The following is a 27,284-nucleotide window of genomic DNA, read 5'->3' on the forward strand; positions in this document are numbered from 1 at the left end:
AGATGGATTTAGTTAAAGAATGCTGGGATTGTTTTTATACTCTGAGAAAGCAAAAATAAAAAGCAGACAGAGACAGATGCACACGTACTCAGAGAGCTAGGTGAATTTGTTGGCTGGGGCACAGATGATGGAAGATCCATTACTCTCTGTCTAATCCACTCATTCAATGAATAGAACAAACCCAAAGAGACAGAGAGAATTAGAAATGGTTAAATGTTACAAACACAGGTGGGTGACACTAAATTAGGTCATACCTAGCATAACCAAGCTGTTATAATCATACAAAAAAATCTCCAGAATGAAATCACATCTGAAATAGTTATTTGAACAAAGACATGCAGAAAATCTGGTTCTTGCCTGAAATCTGTTACCTAGCTAAAATACACACACACACACACACACAGTTGCATTCAGATGATGTGTACAAGGATGAAAAGAGCTAATAAACAGAAATAGTGCATAGGCTCTTGAGAAACATTTTACATTCTCTCACATCTCCTGCTTCAGTAAAACATGGAAAATGAAACAAAACCAACACCCAGAGAGAGAGAGAAATAAAAGAGAGCTCTGGTGTTATATATTTTAATTCTCGTTTTCATCTTAGATTTGAACACATTTGATCTCCATTTCAACACAGACAACGACAGAACGCCAGAAATGAACATTACAGGATAGAAGAAGATCTTTAAAAAATGTAAATGAGAAAATACTTAGTGTAGAAAAATGTTCACGCAAAATGAGAGAACTTTATATCCAACTTTTCAAGTTATTTCTTCATTCGGAAACAAACATATTCCAGAAAAGGAAACAATCATTTTTAAACCACTCTCTCTAAATACAATTTGAAGCTTGTTCATGTACATTAAGATAATTGAACTTCACAAAATGACCACTGAATGCAAACAAACAGGCATTGCACTAGCAACAGCAAATACACAATACATCTGAAGATATAGAAGATATATTTAGTGCTGAAACACTTTCAAAAACACAATTCCAAACCATTAGAATGATGTGGTGCCGTTCAATGTGGCCATGGAACCTCAAACTACATGCTAATAAAACAACTGTTTACACCAAAATAAAACCACATCCATAATAATATCAGCTATGTCCATCAGTGTGCAGGTATGTGTGTGTGTGTGTGTGTGTGTGTGTGTGTGTGTATGTATATATATATATATGTGTGTAAAAATTGATAGCCTGAATGCACTGTAAGTCGCTTTGGATAAAAGCGCCTGCTAAATGCATAAATTTAATTTAATTTATATATATATATATATATATATATATATATATATATATATATATATATATATATATATATATTATGATTGCACATTCGGAACAACATTCTTGTGTATGACAAGGCCACAAAGCAGGCATTTTAAAGCCTGCTGCATTTTACACATAAATAATTAATTGAGTATAATCCACATAAAGCATATCACATGTGCAGCGTAATTTACAAAAGCTCCGAGATGCCTGTTCAGTCACAGTTATGAAGAGAGACAGATAGACTGTGGAATGTACATATAACTGTGAGTATTAAGCCCCTTTCACACTGCACGTCGGACCCGCAATATTCCCGTAACATTGCCTGGTCGCCTTCTGTGTGAAAGCAACCACGTCCCGGAATTGATTACCGAATCGAACCCGGGTCGGGGACATAGTAACATTGCGGTAATCGATCCGGAACGAGCGCTGTGTGAACAAAAGCCAGATCTAATTCGGTATCGAAGTGATGACGCGCGTTATCGCGCGACTCTTTTACCGGCTGTTTTGAAGGAAGATCAACGTTCGCGACGAAAACATATGTGCAAACTGTAATGAAGCAGAGATCAGTTAGTTCCTCACTTTCCGCGCTGACGCAGAGATCGTTTGCTTGCTTCAGTGAAAGTATAACGTGCCAAGCGTTGTCGACTCGTGCATTACACGTCACGCGCTGATGTCACGTGTCGTTACGGGATCTTCAAGGGTTGTGTGTGAAAGCACGCACATATACCGGGTCATCACTGGCAGTGTGAAAGTGCCAAATCTAGCGACCAGGGAACAATTACAGGAACACTTTACCCCTGTATTTGCCGGAATGGCAGTGTGAAAGGGGCTTTATAGTCATCATATGGAATGTTTGTTTTTTTACAAATATTATTTTGTTGAGTAGATTTGTGTATAAATCTATATAGGCTATACATGCAAATTTCTCAGCATGAGAAGATATCTGATTTGTATGTAGAGATGTGCAGATTACAGTACGTTTAACACATAAAAAACAGTTCTCAGAAAGCATGTTAGTGTAGATGCCACATTATAAAGGGTTTCAAAAAAAAAAAGTGGCTTTAAAAGGTTTATGGAGTTATTGTATGAAATATTGCTGGAGTATTCATCTGGTCAGATTCTGCCTTCAGCTGCTCCCTTTTTGGTCTTTGTTCTAATTCGATGTGATTCTGATGGTGTTAAAGGGATTTTAATGGAGAAGAATTCAACCGGGACATGGCTGACCAATAGGATTCAATCTGCTCGAGTGATCACCATAGAAACAGTGTGATTCAAAAACATCAAAATAAAAAAAGAAGAGATCAAACATACAAAGAAAATAAATAAATAAATACCTAGTATAAAAAAACGGCAGACTAAAAGCAAATAATTTCCCAGCTGTGTGAGTGTGCTTTTTCTAAACTCATTTCAATCAAATACACTGTATAAATAACAACAAATCTGAATGAGTATGCAAATATTTGCTTTGAACTGTGAGAAAAAAAAAAGAAATCCTTTTATCAAGCACTGAGCCTGAATATCCCACATCAAATGTTTACACTGATGTTTGCAATTCAGATGTTCAACAAAGTATTACTAATCAGATGTAAATAATGTAATCAGAGTGATACTTTCCCACGCAAAACTCACCCCTATCATGCACAAGTGACGTTGTTTGTTGTCAGGGCATTGCTGTGAGATTGCTAAGCTGTTCTGAATGTCTTTATTATATTGCTACGGTGGTTTGGACATTGATAGTTGGAAAGGAGCCTGAGATACTGGATATGATATTCTGGTCCCTAGATGTGGCTTGTCTAAGTAAAGGTGGGGTCACATTAACATCAGTAAAATGATGGCTAACTTTCACTGGCAAAAAAGATCCATTGTAAATAGCATGAAGACCGCCCCACAGAGAAGTCACTTTCAAACCAGCTTTCTTTTGATCAACACAGCAAATCCACATGACCAATTTAAGCCTGTTGCGAAATCTGCACATTTTGCTTAAAAGAAAAGAAAAGAAAGAAAAAGTTAAACAACGGTAAATGTAACCGCAACTTAAAGTAACAGTTCCTCCAAAAATGTTAATTCTGTCACCATTTACTCACCCTCATGTTGTTCCCAACCTATATGAGTTTCTTTCTTCTGTTGAACACAAAAGAAGATATTTTAAAGAATGTCGGTAATCAAACAGTTGCTGGTAGCCATTGACTTCCAGTATGGAAGAAAAAAAAAACTTCTAGTATGGAAAAACAATTCTATGGAAGTCAATGGCTACTGTCAACTGTTTGGTAACACACATTTCTTGAAATATCTCCTATTGTGTTCAACTGAAAAAATAAATTCATACAGGTTTGGAACAACATGAGGGTGATTTTTTAGCTGATTTGTCCCATTTTATCATCTGCCAAGTGAAAACCACAGGTTTGGATGTTTAGAAAAATAACAGCACAGCTCTCCTCAACTAGCCACATGATTTCAGGTATCATTCTTGTTCGTAGCACATTCTTGATCGTGTGGGATGAGTTGTGCACTATTTATTTAACACTTAGGTTTAGTGGTTTGTTTAAATCCCTAACCCTGAACAGTAATGATATTTAGGCATCTTTCAGCAAATGCCTCTAACAAAAAACTCTGCCTTAAAGAAATCAGCATGACCATGGTGTGGTGTATTGCTCTCTGGTGAATCTTTTCAATCTCTGAACACCCTGTATATGACTCGCTAACCCTTAAACGAGCCCTCAGGAGCTCATCACTGTCTGGCACTGGAGCGATGCTCGCAATGATCAGCTGGTTGTTTGGTGACGCCTCCAAAAACCTCCACCTCGCGGCTGGTCCATGGGACAACATTACCCAGCATCCCTGTGCTGCAGTGGGCAAGAGCAGAGAGCTCCATGTGTGAAAGTGGCCGGTCCCACACATTAAACTCAGACAGCTCCCCCACCATAGCCCGTGACACCTCGAAATGAAGACCGCCCACTGAGCTCTGCAGGAAACAGGAAATACATTGAAAAATATATATCTTTGAAAATATTAAATAAAACAAAGTTTGATGGGATTTTACAGGAAATTATCCTGTAATCTGTCTACCTATCTATCTATCTATCTATCTATCTATCTATCTATCCTGATCTCACAGCAATTCGTACATATTTGAGAGGTGGCTAATTCGTATGAATTTGTGCGACCTCATTAACAAATTAGCCACCTTCTTCTTAAAAATGTGATGAAGAATATGTCCTAAAATGTCTTTAGATTCTTATATTAAATACATATATATATATATACATACATTTAAAAAAAACAGATGTTTACAAAATGAAACATATCTGGACACATGATTTTCCTTATAATTTTGTTAATATAAAATATTTCCAGGGGAAAGTAAAGGAAAAGATAAACAGTTTCAGATTTGGTTTGTGTTGATGGTGACTCTTACATGCTGTGTGAATACCAAATGCTGCTCATCTTGACTTACCACCGTCTGGCAACCTGTTACAACGGCCAAAATCTGACGTACCTGTTCTTGGCCAAGGATGAGAGTTCCTCCCGGTCGGATGCTGTGACGGGTTGCCAGGTCACTTCCTTCAAGCTTTAGTTTGCCCCCTAGGTAGGCATACCACGCTCCAGCTCTCCGGTTCCAGCTCACACACATATGCTGCCATCTGCCCACTGTTAAGTTCAGAGGTAACGGCGCCACCTACAGGAAGGAGGATCAAAAAATATTCAAATTACAATCCAAAGACTGATCCTGAGATCTCTGTGCTTGGATAAGACCAGCCTGCACTTTAGAAAGAAAGCCTGGCGAGCGAAACAATTCAATCACTTTAGCGACAGTAACAGCATTGAGAGGTCAAACTAAGCATCTGTTCATCTTTTGCTAAAAACATCCATTAAAAATCCAAATAATAACAAATGTATCCTAAAAATTAACGCATCCTTTTAAAGACACCATGGACTATAACTATAATATCTATAAAGGTTTATTAATCATTCTAACTATATGAGAACAGGACACACCACAGAGGATGATTTTTGAATGATTAATGATAAAAACATTGACAGCCAATCAGAATATACCCAATTTTTTAGTGCTCAAATTTTCAGCAACATACAACTTAGTGGCATCTTTAAACAGTTAATGCTAACATTACCATCCGCTGGTGTGGATGCTTATTGTTCTTGGGCCTTTAAGCTCAGTATTATGGGTCTAATTCCAATGTGCTGCTTTACCATTCATCTTCTATTTATAGCTGATCCTGCAAATCAAGCTTGTTAATGGTTCACGCACATGAATTCCTTTGCCAAATGCAGACTGTACACCATAATCAAATAAAGAGTTTCCAGTATCCAGATTCAGCAGTGCCACAACACTGCATCTATAGCTGGACCAGTTCAGTTTGACTGCAAAACAAGGACTCCTAAAGCTATTCATTTCATTGAATCAACAACAAACAGTGCAACCAATGTAGTCTGTGTCTTGAGTGAATGACTCTTACGAGCCCATTCTTTTTAGTACAATAAAAACCAAAAGAAAACAGCACAACCAGTGCAGTCCAGCTCTCAAACAAATAGACTCTTAAGAGCCGGTTCTTTTCAATTTGTCTAAAATAAACAGCACAACCAGAATTGTCCAATTCCTAAAGAAATGATGAGCCAGTTCTTTTTAGTGTATAAAAAACATTCACTATCAGTGACAGTGACTGATTCCTGAATGTATGACTCTTATGAACCGATTCTTTTTAGTGATTCAGACACATGCAGTACATCACTGAAGTGCAATTCTTGAATGAATAGTTCCAATTGATCAGTTCTTTTTGGTAACAAACAAATAAAACTTAGGACTTAAGGGATACTCCACCCCAAATTTTATTTTGGATGAAAACCGGGAGGCTTGTGACTGTCCCATTAACTGCCAAGTAAATTACACTGTCAAGGTCCAGAAAAGTATGAAAGACTTCATAACAATAGTCCATCTGCCATCAGTGGTTCAGTCGTAACGTTATGAAGTGACGAGAATACTTTATGTGCACAAAGAAAACTAAAAAATAATGACTTTAATCAACAATTCGTCTCCTCTGTGTCACTACATATCAGCGTAGCTGATGATTTCCATAATTGGAAATTATGAGTACGCTCTTCTGTGTCAGCCACGCCACAAGGATATGTTTTTTTACATATATTTACGCTTTGATTTGAAAGAAAACAGCGCAACTGCCTGACTCAGAAGAGCGTACGCTGCCTGTGTTCAGTCTTTCATACTTTTCTGGACTTTGATAGTGTTATTTATTTGGCAGGCTATGGGACAGTAATAAGCCTCCTGGTTTTCATCCAAAATATCTTAAATTGTGTTCCGAAGACGAACAAAGCTTTCACAGGTTTGGAACGACATGGGGGTAAGTAGTTAATATAAACATTTTCATTTTGGGGTTGAGTATGCCTTTACTAACTGACTTAAAACATAAGACTCAAGAATTAAGATTTTGTAATGATAAAATAAAACGTTAAAATGATTGAATGTTAATATGTGAAATGTTACATTACTTTAATCAAAATATTTATTCATTAGTTAAGTATTAAGTGAATTGTTAAGATGAATCAGAATCATTCACGTCTTCACAATTCCTGTCCCTGTCAGTCAAATCTGATTTTGTGATGCTCTACCTCATTATTAATGATGAGCTCAATGGGTCCATGAACCAACTGCTGAAGCACAAACTCGTGGCTCTGGTCAGAAACAGCATAAGAAACTACTGTTCCCAAGATGCTCTTTGCAGGTTTGATCCACATGCAGGCAGTCAGAGCGTGGAGGGCTGGGATTTCCTGCTTTACAGTGGCATACATGGAGGTGCTGCGTACAGGGAACGAGAGCCTGTAACCCTCCGGAAACTTGTTATCAGAAAGACCTGAGAGAATAATGTGAGAAACAGAGAGAGTGAATGAATGACCAAAAATTGATGAATTAAACCTAAGTACAGAGAAGAGAACACCGTATACGACTCAGAAAGCATGTTCCAAGTTCAATAAATGTTAAGCAGCATCTCTGACCTGCTGTCGATTACCACAGAAATCATTTTGACTTATTGTAAAACCAAAAAAAATATTTTTATGAAAGTTTTCCACAGGATTTACAGTGAAAATGCATAACTAAATTGATCTTCTAGTACCACTTCTAAATGAATGATTTGACAGCCGCTCATATAATAAACACTTAATATACTCTGCTTTTAAAGCATAGAGCTAAACTTGTATACAACTCTGAATTCGATATTGTACTAATTCGTTTATATTTCACATTTCTTTGTCCATCCACAGAATGAAAATTCTCTTTATTTACTTAGTCTCATGAGAATGCTATGATCAAAACCACAATGAAACGGAAAATTGTATAGACCAAAAAACTAAATAAAACACTGCAGCATACATTCAACACTGAAAATATCTTATTTTATATTCTACAGTGGAAGAAAAAGAAAGTCAGATCACTTAATGACTAATGTAAATGTAAAACATGTGCGTGAGTACACACTGAAACATCTGTCATTTTTGCTTGAACTATCCCTATTAGAAGCTCTTGTTGAAATCTGTGTTTTTAATCAATATTTCTTCCAGCAGTAAACCCAACCTTTCTCCAGGCTGCTTATCCTCTGGTGTACAGTGTCCAGTCCGTAGTCAATATGCTCTTGATGTCTCTGTGTCTCTTTCCGCAGTGCTTTCCTCTCTTCCTCCAGCAGTTTTATCTTTCTCTTCAGTTCTCCTTCCAGATCCTCCACTCGTCTCTGTGCAGCTGCCATTGGTGTGCGAGCAGCACCTGCTGCTTTCTGTGAGCTTGCGTCTGTGTGATTGAACGCTGCTGGTGCCATTTCAGACTGCAAACAAGACAGTAATCATACGACATTTAACTTTAATGTAAAGTAGCCTATATTTTATGACTATTTGATTACCTTGTCCCATGCTAAACACAAAAGAAGGGAGTTTCTGGTCTTCCAAAGTACTTTTTTTCCATACTACGGAAGTCAATTGAAACCAGCAATGTTGGGTTTCAAAATATCTTCTTTTGTGTTTAGACAAAGAAAGAAATTCATGCAGATTTGGAACAATAAGAGGGTGAGTAAACATGACAGAGTTTGCATTTTTGGGTAAACCATCATTTTAAGGAGACCCATTACAAAGCATTGCAACACAGTAGCCCATTCAGTTGCATGCAGTGGAAGATTCTATTCTATTCTATTCTATTCTATTCTATTCTGGGAAAACCTCCGAGTCATCTGTTCCAGCTCGCTTGCAGACCTGTCATTCACAGCTGCAGGAGTCTATAATATGCTTTCAGTGGAGTGTTATTTTCTCATCTCTCCCCTGCTGACACACATGCTGTAGGCTATCACTGATTGAAGAAAACCAAAAATAGTCTGTTCCTGGTTTACACCCTGAAATATAACTACTGTTTACCATTTCATTTTCTTTTTATGTATAATATAGGTTCTTGTAATGATCTATTTACCTTCAAGTACTACGACTAGATTTGCATTAGACTGCTAGATTTGGGTTAGATGGAGGTTAATCAGATGCTCTAGAGATGGTCCTGATGAGGATGGAGATGTAATTTGTTCCTTCTATCGCATCATAAACTATAAAAACTCCAAAAGTAGCCTATATTTCTATGAAAACCCAATCGGGGAGGCGCATCTATTATAGCGCACAGCGATAAATCACAGCAGAGGCGCGCGATCGGGGTTACGTGAGCTGAAACACAAACGATCTACTCACAGGAGAGAGGAAGTTCACGAGCACACTGCAGCTCATTTACAAAACAGCATTTCTACGGCTCCTGTCATCACACTGATCGCGTTTATCAACAGACCAGACAGTGTCTAACATCTGGCACCAGCTTTGCTTTACAGAAACAGGTCAGTGACGTACGCTCATTTGAACTATTCAAAGTGCTTTTATTCTTTTGTATTGTTTTTTTTTTTTTTTTTACATTTCTGAATTTAAATTAATTTGTAAATTTCTGAGGTCCTTAAACAACTGTACAGCGTTGAAATAAGGAATTTTGTTTAAAAATTGTCTATCTATCTATCTATCTATCTATATATAAATATATATATTTTTAAAATATTAAAAATAATAAAAAATTCAATATATATATATATATATTAATTAATTTTGTTATTGTTATTAATATTATTATTATTATTATTATGCAATAGGAGAACAACAAATACAGTTACAAAGACAAAGTAAGAACAAGAGACAATGAGGGTTGAAACAATACTCCAAAAGCAAACTATGTTAGCTTATAAAACATGCAATAGCTTATAAAACGTGCAATAGAATTATTAGTTTCTTAAAGTGTTTACATACACATCAAAATCTTTAGCCGTGTAATAAGAGACAGTGTGACGTAACAAACATGCAGGGAGCCATTTTGTTGTCATGTGACATTCGTGTTATATTTCTAAAATACATTTTTACAAATTTACACATTTACACGTTTTTTTTTTTTGTTGAGCAACCGTAGGAAAATCTTATTAATAATTTTAAAATGACATTTCATAACACTTCACAAATACTTTACCTTAAATATTTTTATTTAACGTTTTTTTGTGATTTTTTTTTATAATAGTAGCTATAGTAGCAATGTATAATAGTAATAGTTTTATACAGTATTGTTTATAGTATTTTTGTAATATATATATATATATATATATATATATATATATATATATATATATATATATATATACACACATATAGGCTATGTGTGTGTGTGTGTGTGTGTGTGAAGAGTTCAAATGCAAAAACCTCTCAGTGCCGTCTGAAATGTTATTATAATAGCTATAGCAATTTTTTCTCATGCTTCTGTTTATGTTCAGTTATTTCACTTTAATTGCAATGAACAATGAAAATAAACTATGTATTGCCATTAAAGTGTAATTACTGCCTAAATGTGAAACCAGCATGATTGCAAACATTTCAGATAGATTTCCCGATGTTATCATTAGCTATCTCAATTTGATCAAGGTGTTGCGCCTTACCTCCAGTTTGTCGATGCGGTCTTTCATGTGAGTTATGGCATGCACCAGCTCCTCCATCGCATGAGTGGCCCGCTTTGAGGTCCTCGCATCATCCCGCATCATGAGCTGCTCCTTATTCTCTTTCCGCGCGTCCCCGAGTCCCGCGCTCCGCTCCGGGACACTGCGTCCCTTCAAGCCACTCTCGCATTCCGACAGCTTTCCCGATAGCTCCCGTATGGTTCTCTGATCCGTGATGATCTCATCCTTCTGCTGCAGGACGGTCTGCCGGAGCTCCTCGGCGGTGGTGCGCAGGTACCCCCAGTCCTCTCCCGCGAATAACGATGGGTCGTCCGCTTGTTGCTGAAAGTTTTTGGGGTTGCACTCACCGGCGGGGACAGGGGTGCAGATTAGTCTGTTGTAAGTGACCTGCTGCTCACTGCCTCCGGTCCCTAGTCCCGTTAAACCGTAGAAGGTTGGCGCCTCCGGTCCCCCTCGTTCCCTGCTGGTCGTATCTGTACCGTGAAGAGCGTCCAGCGGTCCTGCTCGGGCCACTGACCCGGTGGAAAACGCCTTCCCGGTTGCGTCCGGTGAAAGGGAATGGTTGTCGGCCAGGGGCTGCGCTGCGGTCGCGGATACCGGTGGAGATCCGCTGTGAACCGCGGCGATGATGCATATAACCGCTCCGATAAACGCCACCATCCCGGCGGCCAGAATGACAACGATGAACTTCAGGGTGGCGGTTAAAAAATCAGTGATGATAAGAAACAAAAGATAAAGGAGAGATATGGAGCTTAAGAGTGAATTGAGTTCATCAGTAGGCTGAATTCTGCAGCGCTCGAAATCAACAGCTCTTCCTCTGTAATGTGCCTGTCCACACGCAGGACGCGTCTCTCTGTGTCTCCATCTCGGTATTACCGTGGGGACAACAAGAGGTGGGGGCTTAGCTTACACAGGGGTGGGCTGCACTTGCGAGGGAGGTGGAGGCAGTGCCCGTCTCCTGTCAGACCAATGTGAGACTTCATATAGACTAGTCTGAAAAATAGCTGGAGTGATTAGGAAAGCAAGGTGCAGGTATCTTCGTATCCAGGAGGCTGGGAAAAATTGATTACATGATCTAAAACTGAAAAAAAAAAATAGACTAAATTTAGACAAAATTTCTTTCACAATTTACCAAATCAGTGTTCTTTCTTCTGTTGACCTCAAACTAAGATTTATTTAATTTTGTATTTATTTTGGTAATCAAACAGTTGACTATAGCCACTGACTTCCAAAGTATTTTTTTTTAATCATTTCCATAGTTTTAGGTTTTCCACATTCTTAAGAAAGTCTTCTTTTGTACTGTATATATGCCAGCACAGAAAAAAAACAAGTAAATGTCTATTTATTAAGTATTATTTATCCATTATCTATTATGTATAAAACAAATGTTTATACACACACACACACACACACACACACAGTTGAGCTCATAAGTTTACATACCCCTTGCAGAATATGCAAATATGTTAATAATTCAGTAAATAATAATGAAAAAAGTAAAAATAATGAGATGAAGTCACAATTACCCTTCTTATTTTTTATTTGTGTAGAAACACAGACATAAAAAACTGATGTGAGATGTTAACTCAGAATTCAAGAAAAAAAATTCAGTGAACAGTGAGAACAGAGAACAGCAATTCTAATTTTCAATCTCACAATTCCAAAAAAAGAATAAAATTTTTTTTTTTTCATCAAAACAGGTTGCGCCAACATATTTGTATTCCTGTCCTGATTAATGAGCATCCCAGCAGGTAAGTGTCGACACCTTGGAATCCCCCATGATCCCACACTGTCCCTGGCGAAGCGTGAAATCTCCCAAGCACTGGGGGAGATTAGTGTCCTGGATAAGCATGACCTCATCATTTCACATGCTGCAAGTCTACGGGGTCACCCTTTTATGTGTAATCCACCTCCACACACACACACACTCATACACACCACGCGTGAGGAGGATGAGACAAATCGTGCATAAGAGACCCAGGCCAAAGGCAGAGGATTAACACAGATTTATATCAAATAATCCCTAACAATCATGTTTTATGTGAGGATTTCTGTCTTTCTGGAGGCTTTATGTTTTTTCAAACTTTAAATAAGAAATTGTGGATGGTGACTCCAATTCAGCTGCTTTTACCTGGTTCCCAAACACTCTGGATTAGAGATTCAGTGGATTCTGTGATGGAAGACATGCTGTCAGAGATAAGGATTCTTTTATCCATCCGGGAAGAGTAGCTTTTAAAAAAAAGGCTTTTTTTTTTTTTTTTTTTTTTCAAAATCTCCTTGATTAAAATAGCATTGTGTTGGTGTTATTGCATAATGAAGTCACATCTAATGAGTTCAGAGATGTCTGATTGGATCAACGTGAACACGATTATTATTATTATTTAAACGTGTATGAATTCATCCTGTTATTGCTGTTACATAATCAGAAGAGACGATCTAGTCCCCATCTCCTCTCACTGCCACCATCATACTCATCTAGAAAATGAACATCCTCCAACAATCCTGTTCTGTCACTTCGAACATCAGCCATGATTGTCCATAAACTTTCTTGGTGAATTCCTGCTAAGTCGGGTGATTGAACTTCTATTATTAAGATTTATTGGCCACAAGTACAGCCTTATGGGCCTGGATTTGATTCATTGTGTTCAGTGGAGCTTGTGGCTGCCAGCTGCTATTTTGGAAAAATGTGCCGCAGAGGTAAGAGAGGGAGGAGAGGGAATACTATTCCTGATTTCATTAAAAGCTAAGGGGCAGCAGTCTAAGAATGGAGTGTGTCACTCTAAAACAGAAAGACTAAGAAGGCCACTGTCTGTCTTTATAAAACATACATGAGGCGAGGACAACTGGATTTCACAAATAACAACATTCAGCCTAACACTGATACAATGTATTCTTTATACTCACTCCTCTTAATCCTCAATGTACACATTAAGCTTCTTCATGGTCAATGGCAAGATAACAAAACCTTTTCCTCTCAGGGAGCAGATTATTGTGGTTGGTTTTAAAGTGTTTTAGTGCTGCCCTCTAGTGGGTTGTAACATAATCACAGTAATTGGCACACCTCAGTGGAGTGAAATTCAGGCAAGTATGGTGACCCATACTCAGAATTCGTGCATTTAACCCATCCAAAGTACGTATGTACGTACACACACACACACACACACATGCTTGTTTTTATGAAAAGTGGGTTCATCTCATAGGCGTAATGGTTTTTATACTGTAGAAACTGTATATTATATGTCCCTTCACCAACCCTACACCTAACCCTTACCCTCACAGGAAACTTTGTGCATTTTTACTTTCTCATAAAAAAAACTCATTCTGTATGATTTATAAGTGTTTTGAAAAATGGGTACATGGGTTATGTCTGTAATAGAATAATGATTAGTTATGTCTGAGTGTATGACGAAACGGATGACGTATATGAGGAAGGAAGTAAAGTGTGTGTATAGCGTGGCTACTGAATAGTTGTAAACAAGTTCACCAATAGCTTCAGTAAAAGTTCAAAGAACATAATCAAGACTGGACATTGTATTCTTCTGCAACATACAAAGGGTTTATTACAATGTCCTCATAAGTCACCCTCTCTTTGTAATACCTGTCATACCCATGTCATTATACAAAGTTGTGCCCTGATATGTCACAAAAACAAGAGCACACACACGCACACACACACACACACTCACACACACTCACACACACACACACACAGGGCAGCCATTTATGCTGCGGTGCCCAGGGAGCAGTTGGGGGTTCAGTGCCTTGCTCAGTCTGGTATTGCCGGCCCAAGACTCAAAGCCACAACCCTAGGGTTTGGAGTCAAACTCTCTAACCACTAGGCCACGACTTCCCCTGAAGGGATATCTCACCTGAAAATTAAAATTCTGTCATTAATTATTCACCCTCATGTTGTTCCAACCCAGTAAGACCTCTGATTATTTCATTAAGTTCATCTTCAGAACACAAATGTAGATATTGTTGATGCATTCTGAGAGTCCTCTGACCCTCCTATAGACAGCAAAGTCATTAACAATCAACGTTCAGAAACGTCTCCAAAATGGTGACGCGGAGAAGATGAATTGTTGAATAAAGGCGTTCTTTTTTATTTCTTTGCATACAAAAAGTACTCTCGTAGATTCGTAAAATTAAGATTAAACCCCTGATGTCACATGGACTACTACCGATGTCCTTGGTCAGAAAACTCTCAGAATGCATAAAAAATATCAACATTTGTGTTCTAAATTCTGTGAGGATCGCGATCCAGTAAGACACAGGGAGAGAGATAGATCCAAATGCAGGTATGATTTAATGGGGTAATCCAAATCAAGTCAAAACAATCCAGGGTACAAACAGGGAAGGAACAGGAAAGGGAACAGGGAGACGAGGAATCTCGGAGGACGAGAAGACTGGGATCACGAAAGGTAAGGAATCCATACAGACAACAGGAAAGGACTGGTAAATACAGGGAAGCTAATGACAGTTAAGTCAAGGCACCTGGTGCAATTAGCAGGAGTGCAATTACTGTGATGAAGGGACAAGGTTAGTGGAATTCTAGTGCCTACGGTGAAGTGCCTAAGGGGAAGTGAGCCCACTAGTGGACACCCAGGGAAACAGAGACTAGACAGCGTGACAAATTCTCATTTCACAATTCTCCTGTTCTTATTTTTGGGTGAACTATCCCTTTGAGTTGATTATTGTGTTGGTTTCCATATAGATAAGGGTTTGTTGTTGACTAAAATAGCTTTTTCAATGAAGCACAAATCTTCAATGAAGCACAAATAATACAAGATTTGACTGTAAGATATTTATTTCTGGTTCACAATTAGTTTGGTCAGTGTTATGGAGTGTTGTGTGTTGTGATGAAAAGTCTTCTTTGTCATGCAAAATAATGCTCAGGAGGCAGAAATGAGAGAGCCAGAAGAAAATATTACTAAATTACAAGAAGACAAAAAGCTGAGATGCCTGCAGAACATCTGTCCATCTCTCTCAAAGCTCATCATTTTATGCAGTTTTTATAACTTTTATGCAAGGCCATGTGTACTGAAAGAGCTTTATCATTGCAGATACAAATTCAATGGAAGTGAAACATACAGTGCAAACAGAGGCCTAAAATCATCATGGATTCATTCAAGCTATTCTATAAATATATCTTAAACATCTAATAATAATCTACCATATTGAGTACCCGTGTAATATGCCAGACAATAAGAGAATGTATCCCTTACTTAAAGAGATATTTCACCAACAAAATCAATAATAAATGATTTACTCAATTTCAAGCCAGGTGTTCATGACTTTCTTCTTTCAGACGAATACAATCAGAGTTATTAAATAAATAAATAAAAGTCCCGGCTCTTCCAAGTTTTAGAATGGCATTGAATGGCTGTTGGTATTCAATAGTCCAATAGAAGTCCAATGAAGTGCATCCAAAAGTGTCTCACACAGCTCCAGGCTGTGAATAAAAGTTTACTGAAGCGAAGCGATGCATTTGTAAAAGAAAACTATAGACTCTAGACTTTATTGTCCCTTGTAGGAAAATTCTTCTTCACACATCATTCCAATCCACCTACAGTGTCACCATGAGACAACAACCTGTCATAAGTATTATACATAGAAAACTACTTTAGCAAAGTACGCCCTATATCCCTATCCATATCCTGGCCTATTCAGCGATGCCTTTTGTTCAAGGAATATGCTATACTCTCACGAGAACCAAGTTTTGTTTACAGCAAAGGAGAACCAGTCTCCTCTTGGCTTATATCGAAATCCTCTGACATTCTTCTTTAGAAAATCAGCGTTTTGTACTTCTAATTAGTTTTGTTTTGCTTTCTCCTCTATGCTTCCATGCTTGTCTCTTCTCACTGGAGTTTACACTACGCCTACGTCCTACATTATCCGCTGGAACACCACTCTCTCAATGAACACATGTAAGATTGAGATTACAGTTTATAAAGTTTTAAATATGGATATTCATCTTACAAAAATGCATTGATTCACTTTAGAAGCCGTGTGGAGCACTTTTTATGAAGCATGGGTGCACTTTTTTTGGCTTCAAAAGCTTGACCACCATTCCCTGCCATTATAAAGCTTGGACGAGACAGGACATTTTTTTAATGTAACTCCAATAGAATTTGTTTGGAAGAAGTAAGTCATATACACCTGGCTTGTAGGTAAGTAAATCATTGGATAATTAAAATTTTTGGGTGAACTATCCTTTTAACTGAATTTTAATCCGATCTTTAATTAACCTTTGCTTATGGGCTTCAGAAAAGATATGACATCTGCTTGCACTTGCGTTACTGAATGATTTGGTCTATGAAAGACTGAACGACTTCACATGTTTCACACTTCGCATGATTCACATGTTTTCATATAATCTGGTATGGTTATGAGTCATAACATGAAATGTGTAATAAGTGCGTTTTGACTTTTTCTTGAAAAGGCCTGAAGAGCAATGACAGAATTTTTACCAGCACCACCAAAAAAAAGAGACGCCAGGTTTACGGAGTATAGACTTACCTCCACGTAAGTCAGTATCCCTGAAACAAAATGTGTGAGTTCATGAATGATGGCTCATTCCATGTCAAATCAACCCCAAAAGAAAGCCAGAATATTAAATGTCATAGATGTACAGTACAGACCAAAAATTTGGACACACCTTCTCATTCAAAGTGTTTTCTTTATTTTCATGACTATGAAAATTGTCGAGTCACACTGAAGGCATCGAGGGCTATTTGAAGAAGGAGAGTGATGGGGTGCTGCACCAGATGACCTGGCCTCCACAGTCACCGGACCTGAACCCAATCGAGATGGTTTAGGGGTGAGCTGGACCGCAGACAGAAGGCAAAAGGGCCAACAAGTGCTAAGCATCTCTCGGGGAACTCCTTCAAGACTGTTGAAGACCATTTCAGGTGACTACCTCTTGAAGCTCATCAAGAGAAAGCCAAGAGTGTGCAAAGCAGTAATCAAAGCAAAAGGTGGCTACTTTGACATATGTTCAGTTGTTTCACACTTTTTTGTTATGTATATAATTCCACATGTGTTAATTCATAGTTTTGATGCCTTCAGTGTGAATCTACAATTTTCATAGTCATGAAAATTAAGAAAACTCTTTGAATGAGAAGGTGTGTCCAAACTTTTGGTCTGTACTGTATATTTACTGAGTAATGCACTATTTTGTAGATGGGGGTCAAAATGCCAATTTTCACCTGAGATTTGGAGTAATTTTGAGTGGTAAATATACATCTATGACACTTAATATTTTGGCATTCATTACTTTTTATGTTTGTCTTTCTTTAGAGAAAAATATAAACAAAAGTTAAGCCAGGTTGGATTCTGAACTTCTGGAACTTCTGCACATTGTTAGAACGGTCTAGAAATATATGCAAGAGCTACAACAAATATTAAAACATTTTAACAATATACCCTTTTTTTTTCAAAAGGTGAAAAATTTGTAAGTGATTAAATGTGCATCTATATCTATGTTTATAGACTCAAGTGATGAAGATACAGCCAGATGTTTGATTATTGCAGATGCAGCAGATGATTTAGGACAGAATGAAGAAGATTCAAGACATCAAACACTCAGCAGAACTCAGAAAAGTGAGTTTAGATTATTGACACTTTAATGAACTACCCCTTTTATAATAAAAGTTTTGTTTGCATAATATATTTGTTCTGTGTATATTTATTATGTATATATAAATACACATACATACAGTATATATATTTCAAATATTTACATATATTTACATGTGTTTATTTTTATATTTATATAATTTCATTTAGTACATTTCAATATCATAAGTATATTTAATATATAAACAACCTATTTTTTTTTCTTGAAATATATACATGTATTTGTTTGTATTTATATATACACAATAAATATACACCACATATACTGTACATCATGTAAACAAAAGCAAGTGAGCTTTTGAGATGCCAAGCATGAAGTCCTGGAAAACCTGGAGAGATCTGATCAATGTGTCATTGTACTGGGAAAGGAGGGATTCTCTGCAGGAAGTTTTTATTTTGAGGTTCAAGTGAAGAGGAAGATTGAACGGGATTTAGGAGTGGCCAGGGAATCTGTTATAAGGAAAGGAGACATAACACTAAATCCTGGATACTGGGCTATATGGCTGAGGAATGGGAAAACGAAGCACTTGCAAAATCCCCAGTCTTACTCTCTCTGAAAGTGCTTTCCTTTTATGACATGGAGGCAAGGTCTCGTATCTACTCTTTCACTGACCAGACATTTTCTGAGAAACTTTATCCATATTTTAGCCCACTGACAAATGAAGATGGTACAAACTCAAGCCCACTGATTATCATACCTGTCCATTACAATGAATGACTGTTAACCCATATATGAGAACAACCTGCTCTGCTTCGGTTTACAAAATAAAACACTAATGCATTGACATTTAAAAAACCCAGTCTGCTTCTGAATCTGGATTGTTGTGTAAACGGACAAGTGGAGTAATGCAAACACTGACACAACCCTGAGCTGTTTTTAACATGAATGTTTGTTTTACCCATCTTCACATGTGAAAGTAAAATGACATGTAAAATGTTTGGATTACGTGGATTAGATGAGATTAAATTACACCCAGAATATGCTGACCATATTTCATCTTCCATACTGTAACTCTATTCCCTGAACTACACTTGTTAACTGTGCTGGTTTGTATAGACATGATCAGTATACAAATGGACACTGGATAATTAGCAAAATCACAACTGTAATTCCTTTATTAAAACAGGGTCAGTGAGCTTAGCTACACTTCTACTTCAAAGACGGTACAAAAATTGCCATGATTTTCGACACTCTGTCAATTACAAATCTGTACACAATACATAAAGCAATGAAAAATAATTCTCATTCTGCTATGGAAGTACAGAATAAAAATCAAGCATGAAGTTATTATAGAAAAATGAATATTTACAACTAAAACGAACAAATCAAAATGCATAAATCATTCACATAATCATCACTAATAAGTGGTTTCAGACAGAACGCGAAAAACAAAAAAAGAATAAGGTTTACTCAGGGTTCAAAAATTATTTACATTTAAAACAATCTGCATAATATTGGAGATTAAGGATATATTCCCCTTTTCTCTCAAGCAATGTTACAACAATGCCCGATTAATGTTAAACAGAACAGATCTGAACTAACACAGTGAACTAAGGGCTCATTCTCAAACATTTGGGGCATTAATGATCTGCGCATATTCTGTGTGCTTTATAAGTCTCAGCTGACACTACAGATCTGGCTGGATGTAGTTTGAATGCTTTAGCATGAGTTAACATAGGTGTGTGCAGTATAATAGTACATTACATTGGCTTTGTCAAGGCAACATAATACAAAGTTTAACACAATGCTTTGTATATAAAAGCCATGGGAAAGTCATCTCATGTCATGCTGACGTACATGAAACCGTAGCTGCACGCATGTCCTAAGAAATGAATGCCACATATTCAAACTTCACTCAAATGAATAACACCAAAATAAGAACTATGTATGGTGTTTCAAAATATTTACATATTCAAAAACCCTTCTTTTGCACAAAGGCACGAGTGCATTAACACTTGAAACTTTTTAAATAACACAAACATGAAAACATGCATTCTAAGTACTGAGGGATTTCCAATTCCTCAAATGTGCCGTTTGAAAAAAGAATAATAATATGGCTAAATAAACAATATGGCTGAACAAACAACTCCATTAGAATAAAAATCCCTTTTATGCAGGTCAGTGGGAGAGTGTGTCCTTAAAAGATCCTCATCATGGAGGTTTGAGCTGAACTGTCAGCAGATGTGGAGGAAGAATAAGAGTCAGGATTCAGCGAGACAAACAGAATGATGCCCTGGACTCAGAGCCAATCTCCTGACGGGGATCTTGATTCTCAATCCCTCTCCATGCACACGTCTTGGAGAGCTGGTTAAGTGGGATTACAGGGATATTCAGTGCTTGCTGAAAATATCAGGGATTTAGGATCACCAATGTTGGCGCAAGCTGCAGAGAGCAGGACTGAGAGCTTGATCTCGATGACATGAATAGATATTCATAGGCAACTAAATAAAAACAATACAAGACAAAACAAAACCAAGAAGTTTTTAGAGAAACTCCAAGGACAAAGTACACAAGTTGTTATAACCTTCTCTGAAACAGATCAAAAATGCGATCCAAAGATTAACACATTACTGAGGTTACACATCGAAGAGCTTCCATTTAAAATAGCAACATCACAGAAATTAAAGTTAATTCATGTAATCTAGACTGGCGCTTGAGTCAGTCAATTCCTTACTTTAAAATAAGGTTTAAATAATGAACATAACAGGCTTGTAGGCCATGGAGAACAAGGCACACCAAGAACGTAAGGGAAACAGCTCATTTTATGACCCTAAACATTATGTTTGGCCACAGCGAAAGTTTCCATATCAATGACATCCCCCTCCCCTTCATCAGGCTAATGTTTCGCTTGTGTCTCTTCTTGTTTAAACTCTGACACGGGCTTGCATCAAGACCCAAGCCCATGGGGTTTAAACTTCGGTTCTCATTAAAGCCTAACTGGAGGGTAAAGACCATTCCAACCGCATCAGGACTAGATCAAAAGCTCGCTTTTCCCGGAAAGCCTCTTCAGCAAAGTCTAAGCAAATACTCTTTCTCTGGATTCAAAGTCGCAGACTCCACAGTCTCTCTGCTGAGATGTATCTATTCCTTTCGATAAAGAGAGAGCAAGATGACACTAAAGTGAATCCTGTGATGGCCAGGCGACATTTGTGTTCAAACTGAAAGCGAGAGATGGAGCGCTAGATGATCTTATTGACTTCATTTGAGCTCAAAGCTTTTTGCCGCAGTCTCTTCTACAAAAGAGCACTTCAGTTAGAGGCAAAAGAGCTTAATCTGAACAAATTTGTGCTTTAAAAAGGTAGAAAACGACATTAACATGAACAAACTAGCCATTAAACAACAGTTAATGTTCCATGTCAATCAGTTAACATGTTCTTCATTCTGTCTCCTCCCACTTGAGTATTTCTTACTATTTAAAGAAACCTTAGTGAAAGGGACAGTGGGTAGGACAGCACTATAAACACTTAGCAGATAGGTATGACTGAGCTAAAACATACACAGATGTTTGTTTTTTTCTACTTCATTATGTAGGTACTGACTGTGGGGAATGGGCAGATGCTTAAAGTTGGAGGTGTTTGTGTCAGGAGTCCTGCCATATGCCAAAGCCTAACTAAAAATAAAAAATAACCAGGGTCCAGAATTAACAGACGGGTGAATTGAGAAAGTTTTATGGCTATAAATATTTCTTACAAGCAAAGAAACTGCATTCTGCTGTTCTAATGACAATATAGTTGTTTTCCTTTTGAATATTCAACAATTACTCCAGGTCATTTCTCGAAAAATTGACCCGTTGAAGGTCAATAAATTACCAGCCAAATTTGCTATTAATTGTATTAAATTTGGACCCTAAAATACACTTTTAATATAATACATATCTAAAAAGGTCTTAAATTGAGCCCCCAGTTGTGGTTTACAGCACAACTCAATGTTATTGATGCTATACATAATACATTCACTCACAAAAATAACTGAAAATGCCACAGTAAATAGAATCCAGTAAGGGATTGAGTATGATGATGCAGATAATACTTGGTTTATATTGTATACTGCTGTTCAAAAGCTTAGGATCAGTATCATTTTATTTTTTATGTTTAAGAAATTAGTACTTTTGAGCAAGGATTCACTAATTTGATGATTTGAATGTTTGAATGTTTGTAAAATCTTACCAACACCAAACTTTTGAAGCAGTAGTTTATACATATAAACCAGCCAACCAGTAATGATATAATATATATATATATATATATATATATATATATATATATATATATATATATATATATATATATGGAATAAATACCATACAGGAAGTTGCTTGACACATCTTAAAAAAAAAGCCAATGGTGAGCAAATTCTTCCTTAGAAAAGTGTTCAGTAAGCAAAAAAACCCTTATTCAGACACATACTTTCATGGTTATAAAAGTCATGGCACAGTGTTCTAGAGTGGACAGCTTGGCCACATCTCTTAACAAAGACTTGCATGAGCACCAGGCAGCTGAAACTGTAAACAAATATATAACAAACCTCCTAAAATCCCTTCTGAAGGCTGGAGGAGGCTGTTTCTGTGGTGTTCGCACTCATGCTTTATTGGGGTGGTCCTTTGGCTGTTTTGTGTCGTGTTGAGCTGATATATTTTTGGGGTAGCAGGGAGGAGGAGTAGCGGAGGGCGGATGACAGAACTCCTTGATCGTTACGGTGAGGAGGTTAGCTGTGATGTCCGTCACGACTACATTGGCACATCGGGAGGTCATGTCAGGATGCCAGTCCAAATCTTCCTCTTCCTCCGACGGTTCCTCCGACACGGGCACCTCTGGGACCTTGAGCGGATGACGGCCAGAGAAGGGATGGCGTCGCCGCAATCGCCTGTCCATTTCATGAGGTACGGAGAGGTCCAGGATGTGTTCGTTGTCTTCTGAAGATGACGAGGCAGAGGACGATGAGGAAAACATAGGAGAAGATGGAAGAGCAGAAGGACCCGAGCTGTTTTTGGATGCTGCAGGTTGAGCGCTCAGTTTGTGAAGGGCAGGATCTTGGGCCTTGGTTGCAGAGGCCTTTGGTGGCAATGAGGAATGCTGGGATTGGGTTTGTGGCGGGGAGGGTGGCTCGCCATCTGAAACTTCAGAGCTCGAGTTTGACGGAGGCAGTTCATCAAGAGTCTGACCTTTGGACACATCCGCCTTTGAACTTTGGGAGGAAGCGAGATTGTTTGTTGTGTTATTACGACTCTCTCCACTTTGAGTCTGGTTCTCGGCATTGCTCAGGGAGTGAGAATCGAAGAGTTTTCCGAAAACAGGAAACCCAGAACTTTTAATGGTGGGCTGGATTCCTCGGTAGGACACCTCTCCAAACCGCCTGTTTTTCCCAATTACCCTGTTCTGGGACGGAATCTTCAGCCGGCCAAAATGGGACTGCTGGGTGGAGGGCACGTGTGTCCTTCTACTGTTAGCAACTGCGCCGTTCCCAGCCTTGTCAACCACTTTGAGGTTCAGAATGACCCGTCCTTTCTTTACTTCCCTTGGTTTGACTTTACGATTGAGAATGCGGACCGTTTCTGAGAAAGGACTGACTGTCGGACGGGACGAAAAAGGACTGGAGGGACCGATTGTCTGGTCTGGACGGGGCAAGGGCCGACGTGCCATGCGATGGCAGCGGTGAATGTCTTTCTTCAGTTTGGGCTGAGCGGTGCCCGATTGCAGTTTAGCGTTGGAAGGGACGGTTGGGGTGTAGGACGGTGTAGCAGAGGGCGGAGGAAGCTTGGAATGCTGCTGAGGACGAGTGTGCTTGAACTCCGGGACTCTTGAGGAAGTGTCTGCAACCTGTGCTCTTGACTAAATAATTGGGAAAAGGCAAAATGATTCACTTACTAAAGGTCTAGTTCGCCAAAAATGTTTAATTCTGTCATTATTCACTCACCCTAATGTCATTCCAAACAAATAAGACTTTTGTTTTTCTTCGAAACACTAATGAATGTCTTTCTATTTTAAGTCCATTCACCCAAAAACGTTCATACTTGACACGCAAGAACCAATGAGGTTTGTTTTTGAGAGTCATACAAGAATGTCTGAGCTTTTGCAAAAACCAGCGAGGTTTGGTTTTAAGGGTCATGCAAGAATACTTGAGCTTTCACAAGAACCAATGAGGATGCATGCAAAGCAAGAATGTTCAAGATTCATTTTGTTATATTTAACTGCTTTGATCAGTGTTTTTACATGTAAAATTGAAGCCTAAATTAAATCTGTTCAAAGGAAAGCAAACTTCATAATATTAGGATAAAACTGCTCGATTTCTATAAATGTCTTTGCAATCTCTTTATAAACATCAAACTGGTCCTTGCATTGACTAGAGGTCTACATTCCCACGGGACCTGATACAAGTGCGGCACAGAACATGTTCTGAATTTCTGATACTGTGTGTGCAGGAAGTGGGAGAAATAAATGACTCACGGGACAACTGCAAAATACAAAGATCTAAATAAAGAATGCTCACTGATTTTGGGTTGTATATGACAGCAATGAAAAGAGCCTTGCTTTTGCCTACAGCAACAAGGTCAGAAGCAGGACTGAAATATCAATGTAGATCTCTGCATGTGGGATTTGAGGCACGAGAGCTGGAGAAACGTATTTTTAGCCGAAAATGAAAAATTAATCCTGTGCAGACCTCTATAGTCGCCTTAAATTGGAGACAGAAATTGCTCAGGTTTAATTCAAAATACCTCAATTTGTGTTTAGACGTTAAACAAAAGTATTATGAATTGGAAATGACAATGGGAATGATGACAGAATTTTCATTTTGGGGATACTTTTTTAATATTTTAAAAGCATATTTCCAAAGAAATTAACTAGATGACTTAGTTTGCACACCATAAAATACATTTATTTTCACTCAGCTGGTATTGCTGACGTACCTTCAGAAGCAATGTTATAGGTTTTGGGCCTCTCTTTTTAGGTCCATACAGCTCCTGTTCCCGCTCTCTGTGTAAAAATACGAGTTGTTAAAAGGGTTTGTGATTATGTCAGTGTTTGCACTGTGTGTGCCAGTTTCAAACATCCTCTTGAGCAAAAGCATGACTACAAAGTTTTACTTCAGACCAAGTATTCATGTGATGTGGCTACAGATGTCTGTGTGAATGCTTCCTGTGGGTATGCAGGAAAGAGTTGATCTAGCTCTGAATCAGGGAGACCACTTCAAACAGACGCGCCAACTGTCACAAACGAATTTAACGCTCGTGATCGCATGGGTTGACATTTTGTAGAAGTCCATTTCCTTTGAATGTTAATCAGGAGCGAAAATCAACACACAACTCACTTTTGTTCAAATGCTGCAACGAGTCGTTCATCTAGGATGTTCTCCTCAGGTTCCCATGTGCTGTACCTGCAGAATATACAGATCATTTAACATCCACGACTAACTAGATATACAAAACTTATCTAATGAATCAAATTTCTGTTCACTTACTTTATTGCCCATCCTTTCCATTTCACTAGGTACTCCATCCGTCCCTATGGAAAAGACAGATCAGATTCAGTTCCCAACATTTCTGGAAGTTATCTTTTATTGACGGAATATTTATATCAAGATCACTTTGTCGTTATTTAATCTCCTTCCTGCAGTTATTAGACCATGTGCTGCTATTTTTTGATGAAACACGTGAATAGATATTCTTTAAGAAACTTAACTCAGCTTGTCCTATACAGAAGATGTTTCAGAGTACAAAAACGCAGTGTAAATATATCATAAAAGCAGTCCAAATCCATTAATCCTTCAAACCGCTTGTCCTCTTTAGGGTTGTGAATTAGTCAATATGACAAAACTAATTTAAGTCTCTAGAGCACTTGAGATATTGCCTACTCATGTGGACAACTTTGAAGATAAATTTTTCCATTGTATGGAAAAATTATTCTTCAGTTCCACTGAAGAAAGTAAGTCATGTAATCTTTGGAAGAGCGTAAATGTTGACAAAAACACCCCAAATTAGGGTAAACTACTCCTTTACATACTCCTGACCTTATAAATATACGTTAATATTAAAATATGTCCATTCAGTAATGAACTCAATTAAATGCATGCGCCTTTTAATAACAAAAAGTTATTTAATGTAAGTTATTTTGTATCATGGGATCCTGGTCTTTGACAAACAACATTTTGTTCCGTACCGTCCCTGAAAAAAAGAAATCGCCGGTCGCACTGAAAACAAAAACAAACCGCGAGATTAACGCAATAAATAGTGGTTGCTACGCGACGCGACGCCGCAAATAAGCTAAAGAACGTAAACATTCCATTATAAATTTACGAAACTATAATCCTGCAAACGCGCGAAATGCGCTGTTTAACTGATGTTAACGCACTGTAAAGAGCTCCTCTGCTTCAACTATAGTGCTAGCGTTCTAGTTGGGTAGCGTCGCGTCGCGCCGCAAGACTGCAGTGTCGATGGGGTGTCAGTGAACCGGCCTTTGTCAAAAATTTGCACTCCGGGCAGACACAAAAAAGCTAACGCGCTAACAGCACCAGCTCCAGCTGGCGCCGCTCCAACCTAAACGACCTTACTAAATACACGGAGCTCAAAAATGAGCAACTCTGTCAAATTAGAGCCCTAAAACGAATGCATACACAACTGCGCGTAATGCGAGCGGTTTTATGATTGCATAGGAAAATAGAGCATGGCGCTATATTGCAGTTCAGTGCACTGTGCTCGGTCCGCAGGGCTGAAGTTTAGTGCGTCTGTAGGCCGCGGTGGAAGGAAATAAAACGAGTTTTATTAATAAACACACTGACCTTACGAATGCGGCGCTTCAGGATGGCCTCAGCGGCAAACACTCGGTCCCCTGCCGCAGACAGCTCCATCTTTAATGGGACAGCAGAGACGGGGTTCTTCCGCGGAAGCGATGGAGAGATCCTGCGTCGTGGAGGAGTGAACCAAACACGCGCGCGCGCGCCTCGAACACAGCGGCCCATGCAAGAATGCACTGGTCTACAGATAATAGACATTGGGGGAAAAAGAGGAAGAAGAACAATAATCTATCTATCTATCTATCTATCTATCTATCTATCTATCTATCTATCTATCTATCTATCTATCTATCTATCTATCTATCTATCTATCTATCTATCTATGTCTGTCTGTCTGTCTGTCTGTCTGTCTCTTTTAAAAAATGAAAGTTGTTGTTAAAGAATATGATTGTGTTTTCCAAGCAATTATATATATATAATTATATAATTATATAACAAGTGTTTTATATATATATATATATATATATATATATATATATATATATATATATATATATATATATATATATATATATATATATATATATATATATATATATATATATATA

The 27,284-nt window shown here is 38.0% G+C and overlaps 1 protein-coding gene across 1 annotated transcript; it reads right to left on the reverse strand.

Annotated features, from left to right (window-relative positions):
* Positions 1-568: 568 nt before the first annotated feature.
* On the reverse strand, positions 569-26,862 carry cbx6b (chromobox homolog 6b). The gene is made up of 10 exons (XM_052550691.1): positions 26,722-26,862; positions 25,405-25,448; positions 25,255-25,320; positions 24,854-24,920; positions 22,529-23,777; positions 10,293-11,215; positions 7,880-8,123; positions 6,919-7,160; positions 4,775-4,954; positions 569-4,240 (listed from the first exon to the last, which is right to left on the reverse strand). Exons 1-10 carry the CDS (start codon positions 26,788-26,790, stop codon positions 4,007-4,009), a joined length of 3,318 nt encoding a protein of 1,105 aa, XP_052406651.1. The 5' UTR covers positions 26,791-26,862; the 3' UTR covers positions 569-4,006.
* Positions 26,863-27,284: the final 422 nt, after the last annotated feature.

This window comes from Carassius gibelio, chromosome B3 (genome assembly GCF_023724105.1).
Source record: "Carassius gibelio isolate Cgi1373 ecotype wild population from Czech Republic chromosome B3, carGib1.2-hapl.c, whole genome shotgun sequence".
NCBI classification, from domain to species: Eukaryota; Metazoa; Chordata; class Actinopteri; order Cypriniformes; family Cyprinidae; genus Carassius; species Carassius gibelio.

Excerpts from the sequence above, each read along its gene's own strand:
- cbx6b (XM_052550691.1), bottom strand. The coding sequence starts at position 26,790 with ATGGAGCTGTCTGCGGCAGGGGACCGAGTGTTTGCCGCTGAGGCCATC. Across the intron at positions 7,161-7,879 it reads GATAAGCAGCCTGGAGAAAG|GTCTTTCTGATAACAAGTTT; the intron begins GTTGGGTTTACT and ends TTATTCTCTCAG. Across the intron at positions 4,955-6,918 it reads AGCTCATCATTAATAATGAG|GTGGCGCCGTTACCTCTGAA; the intron begins GTAGAGCATCAC and ends TCCTTCCTGTAG.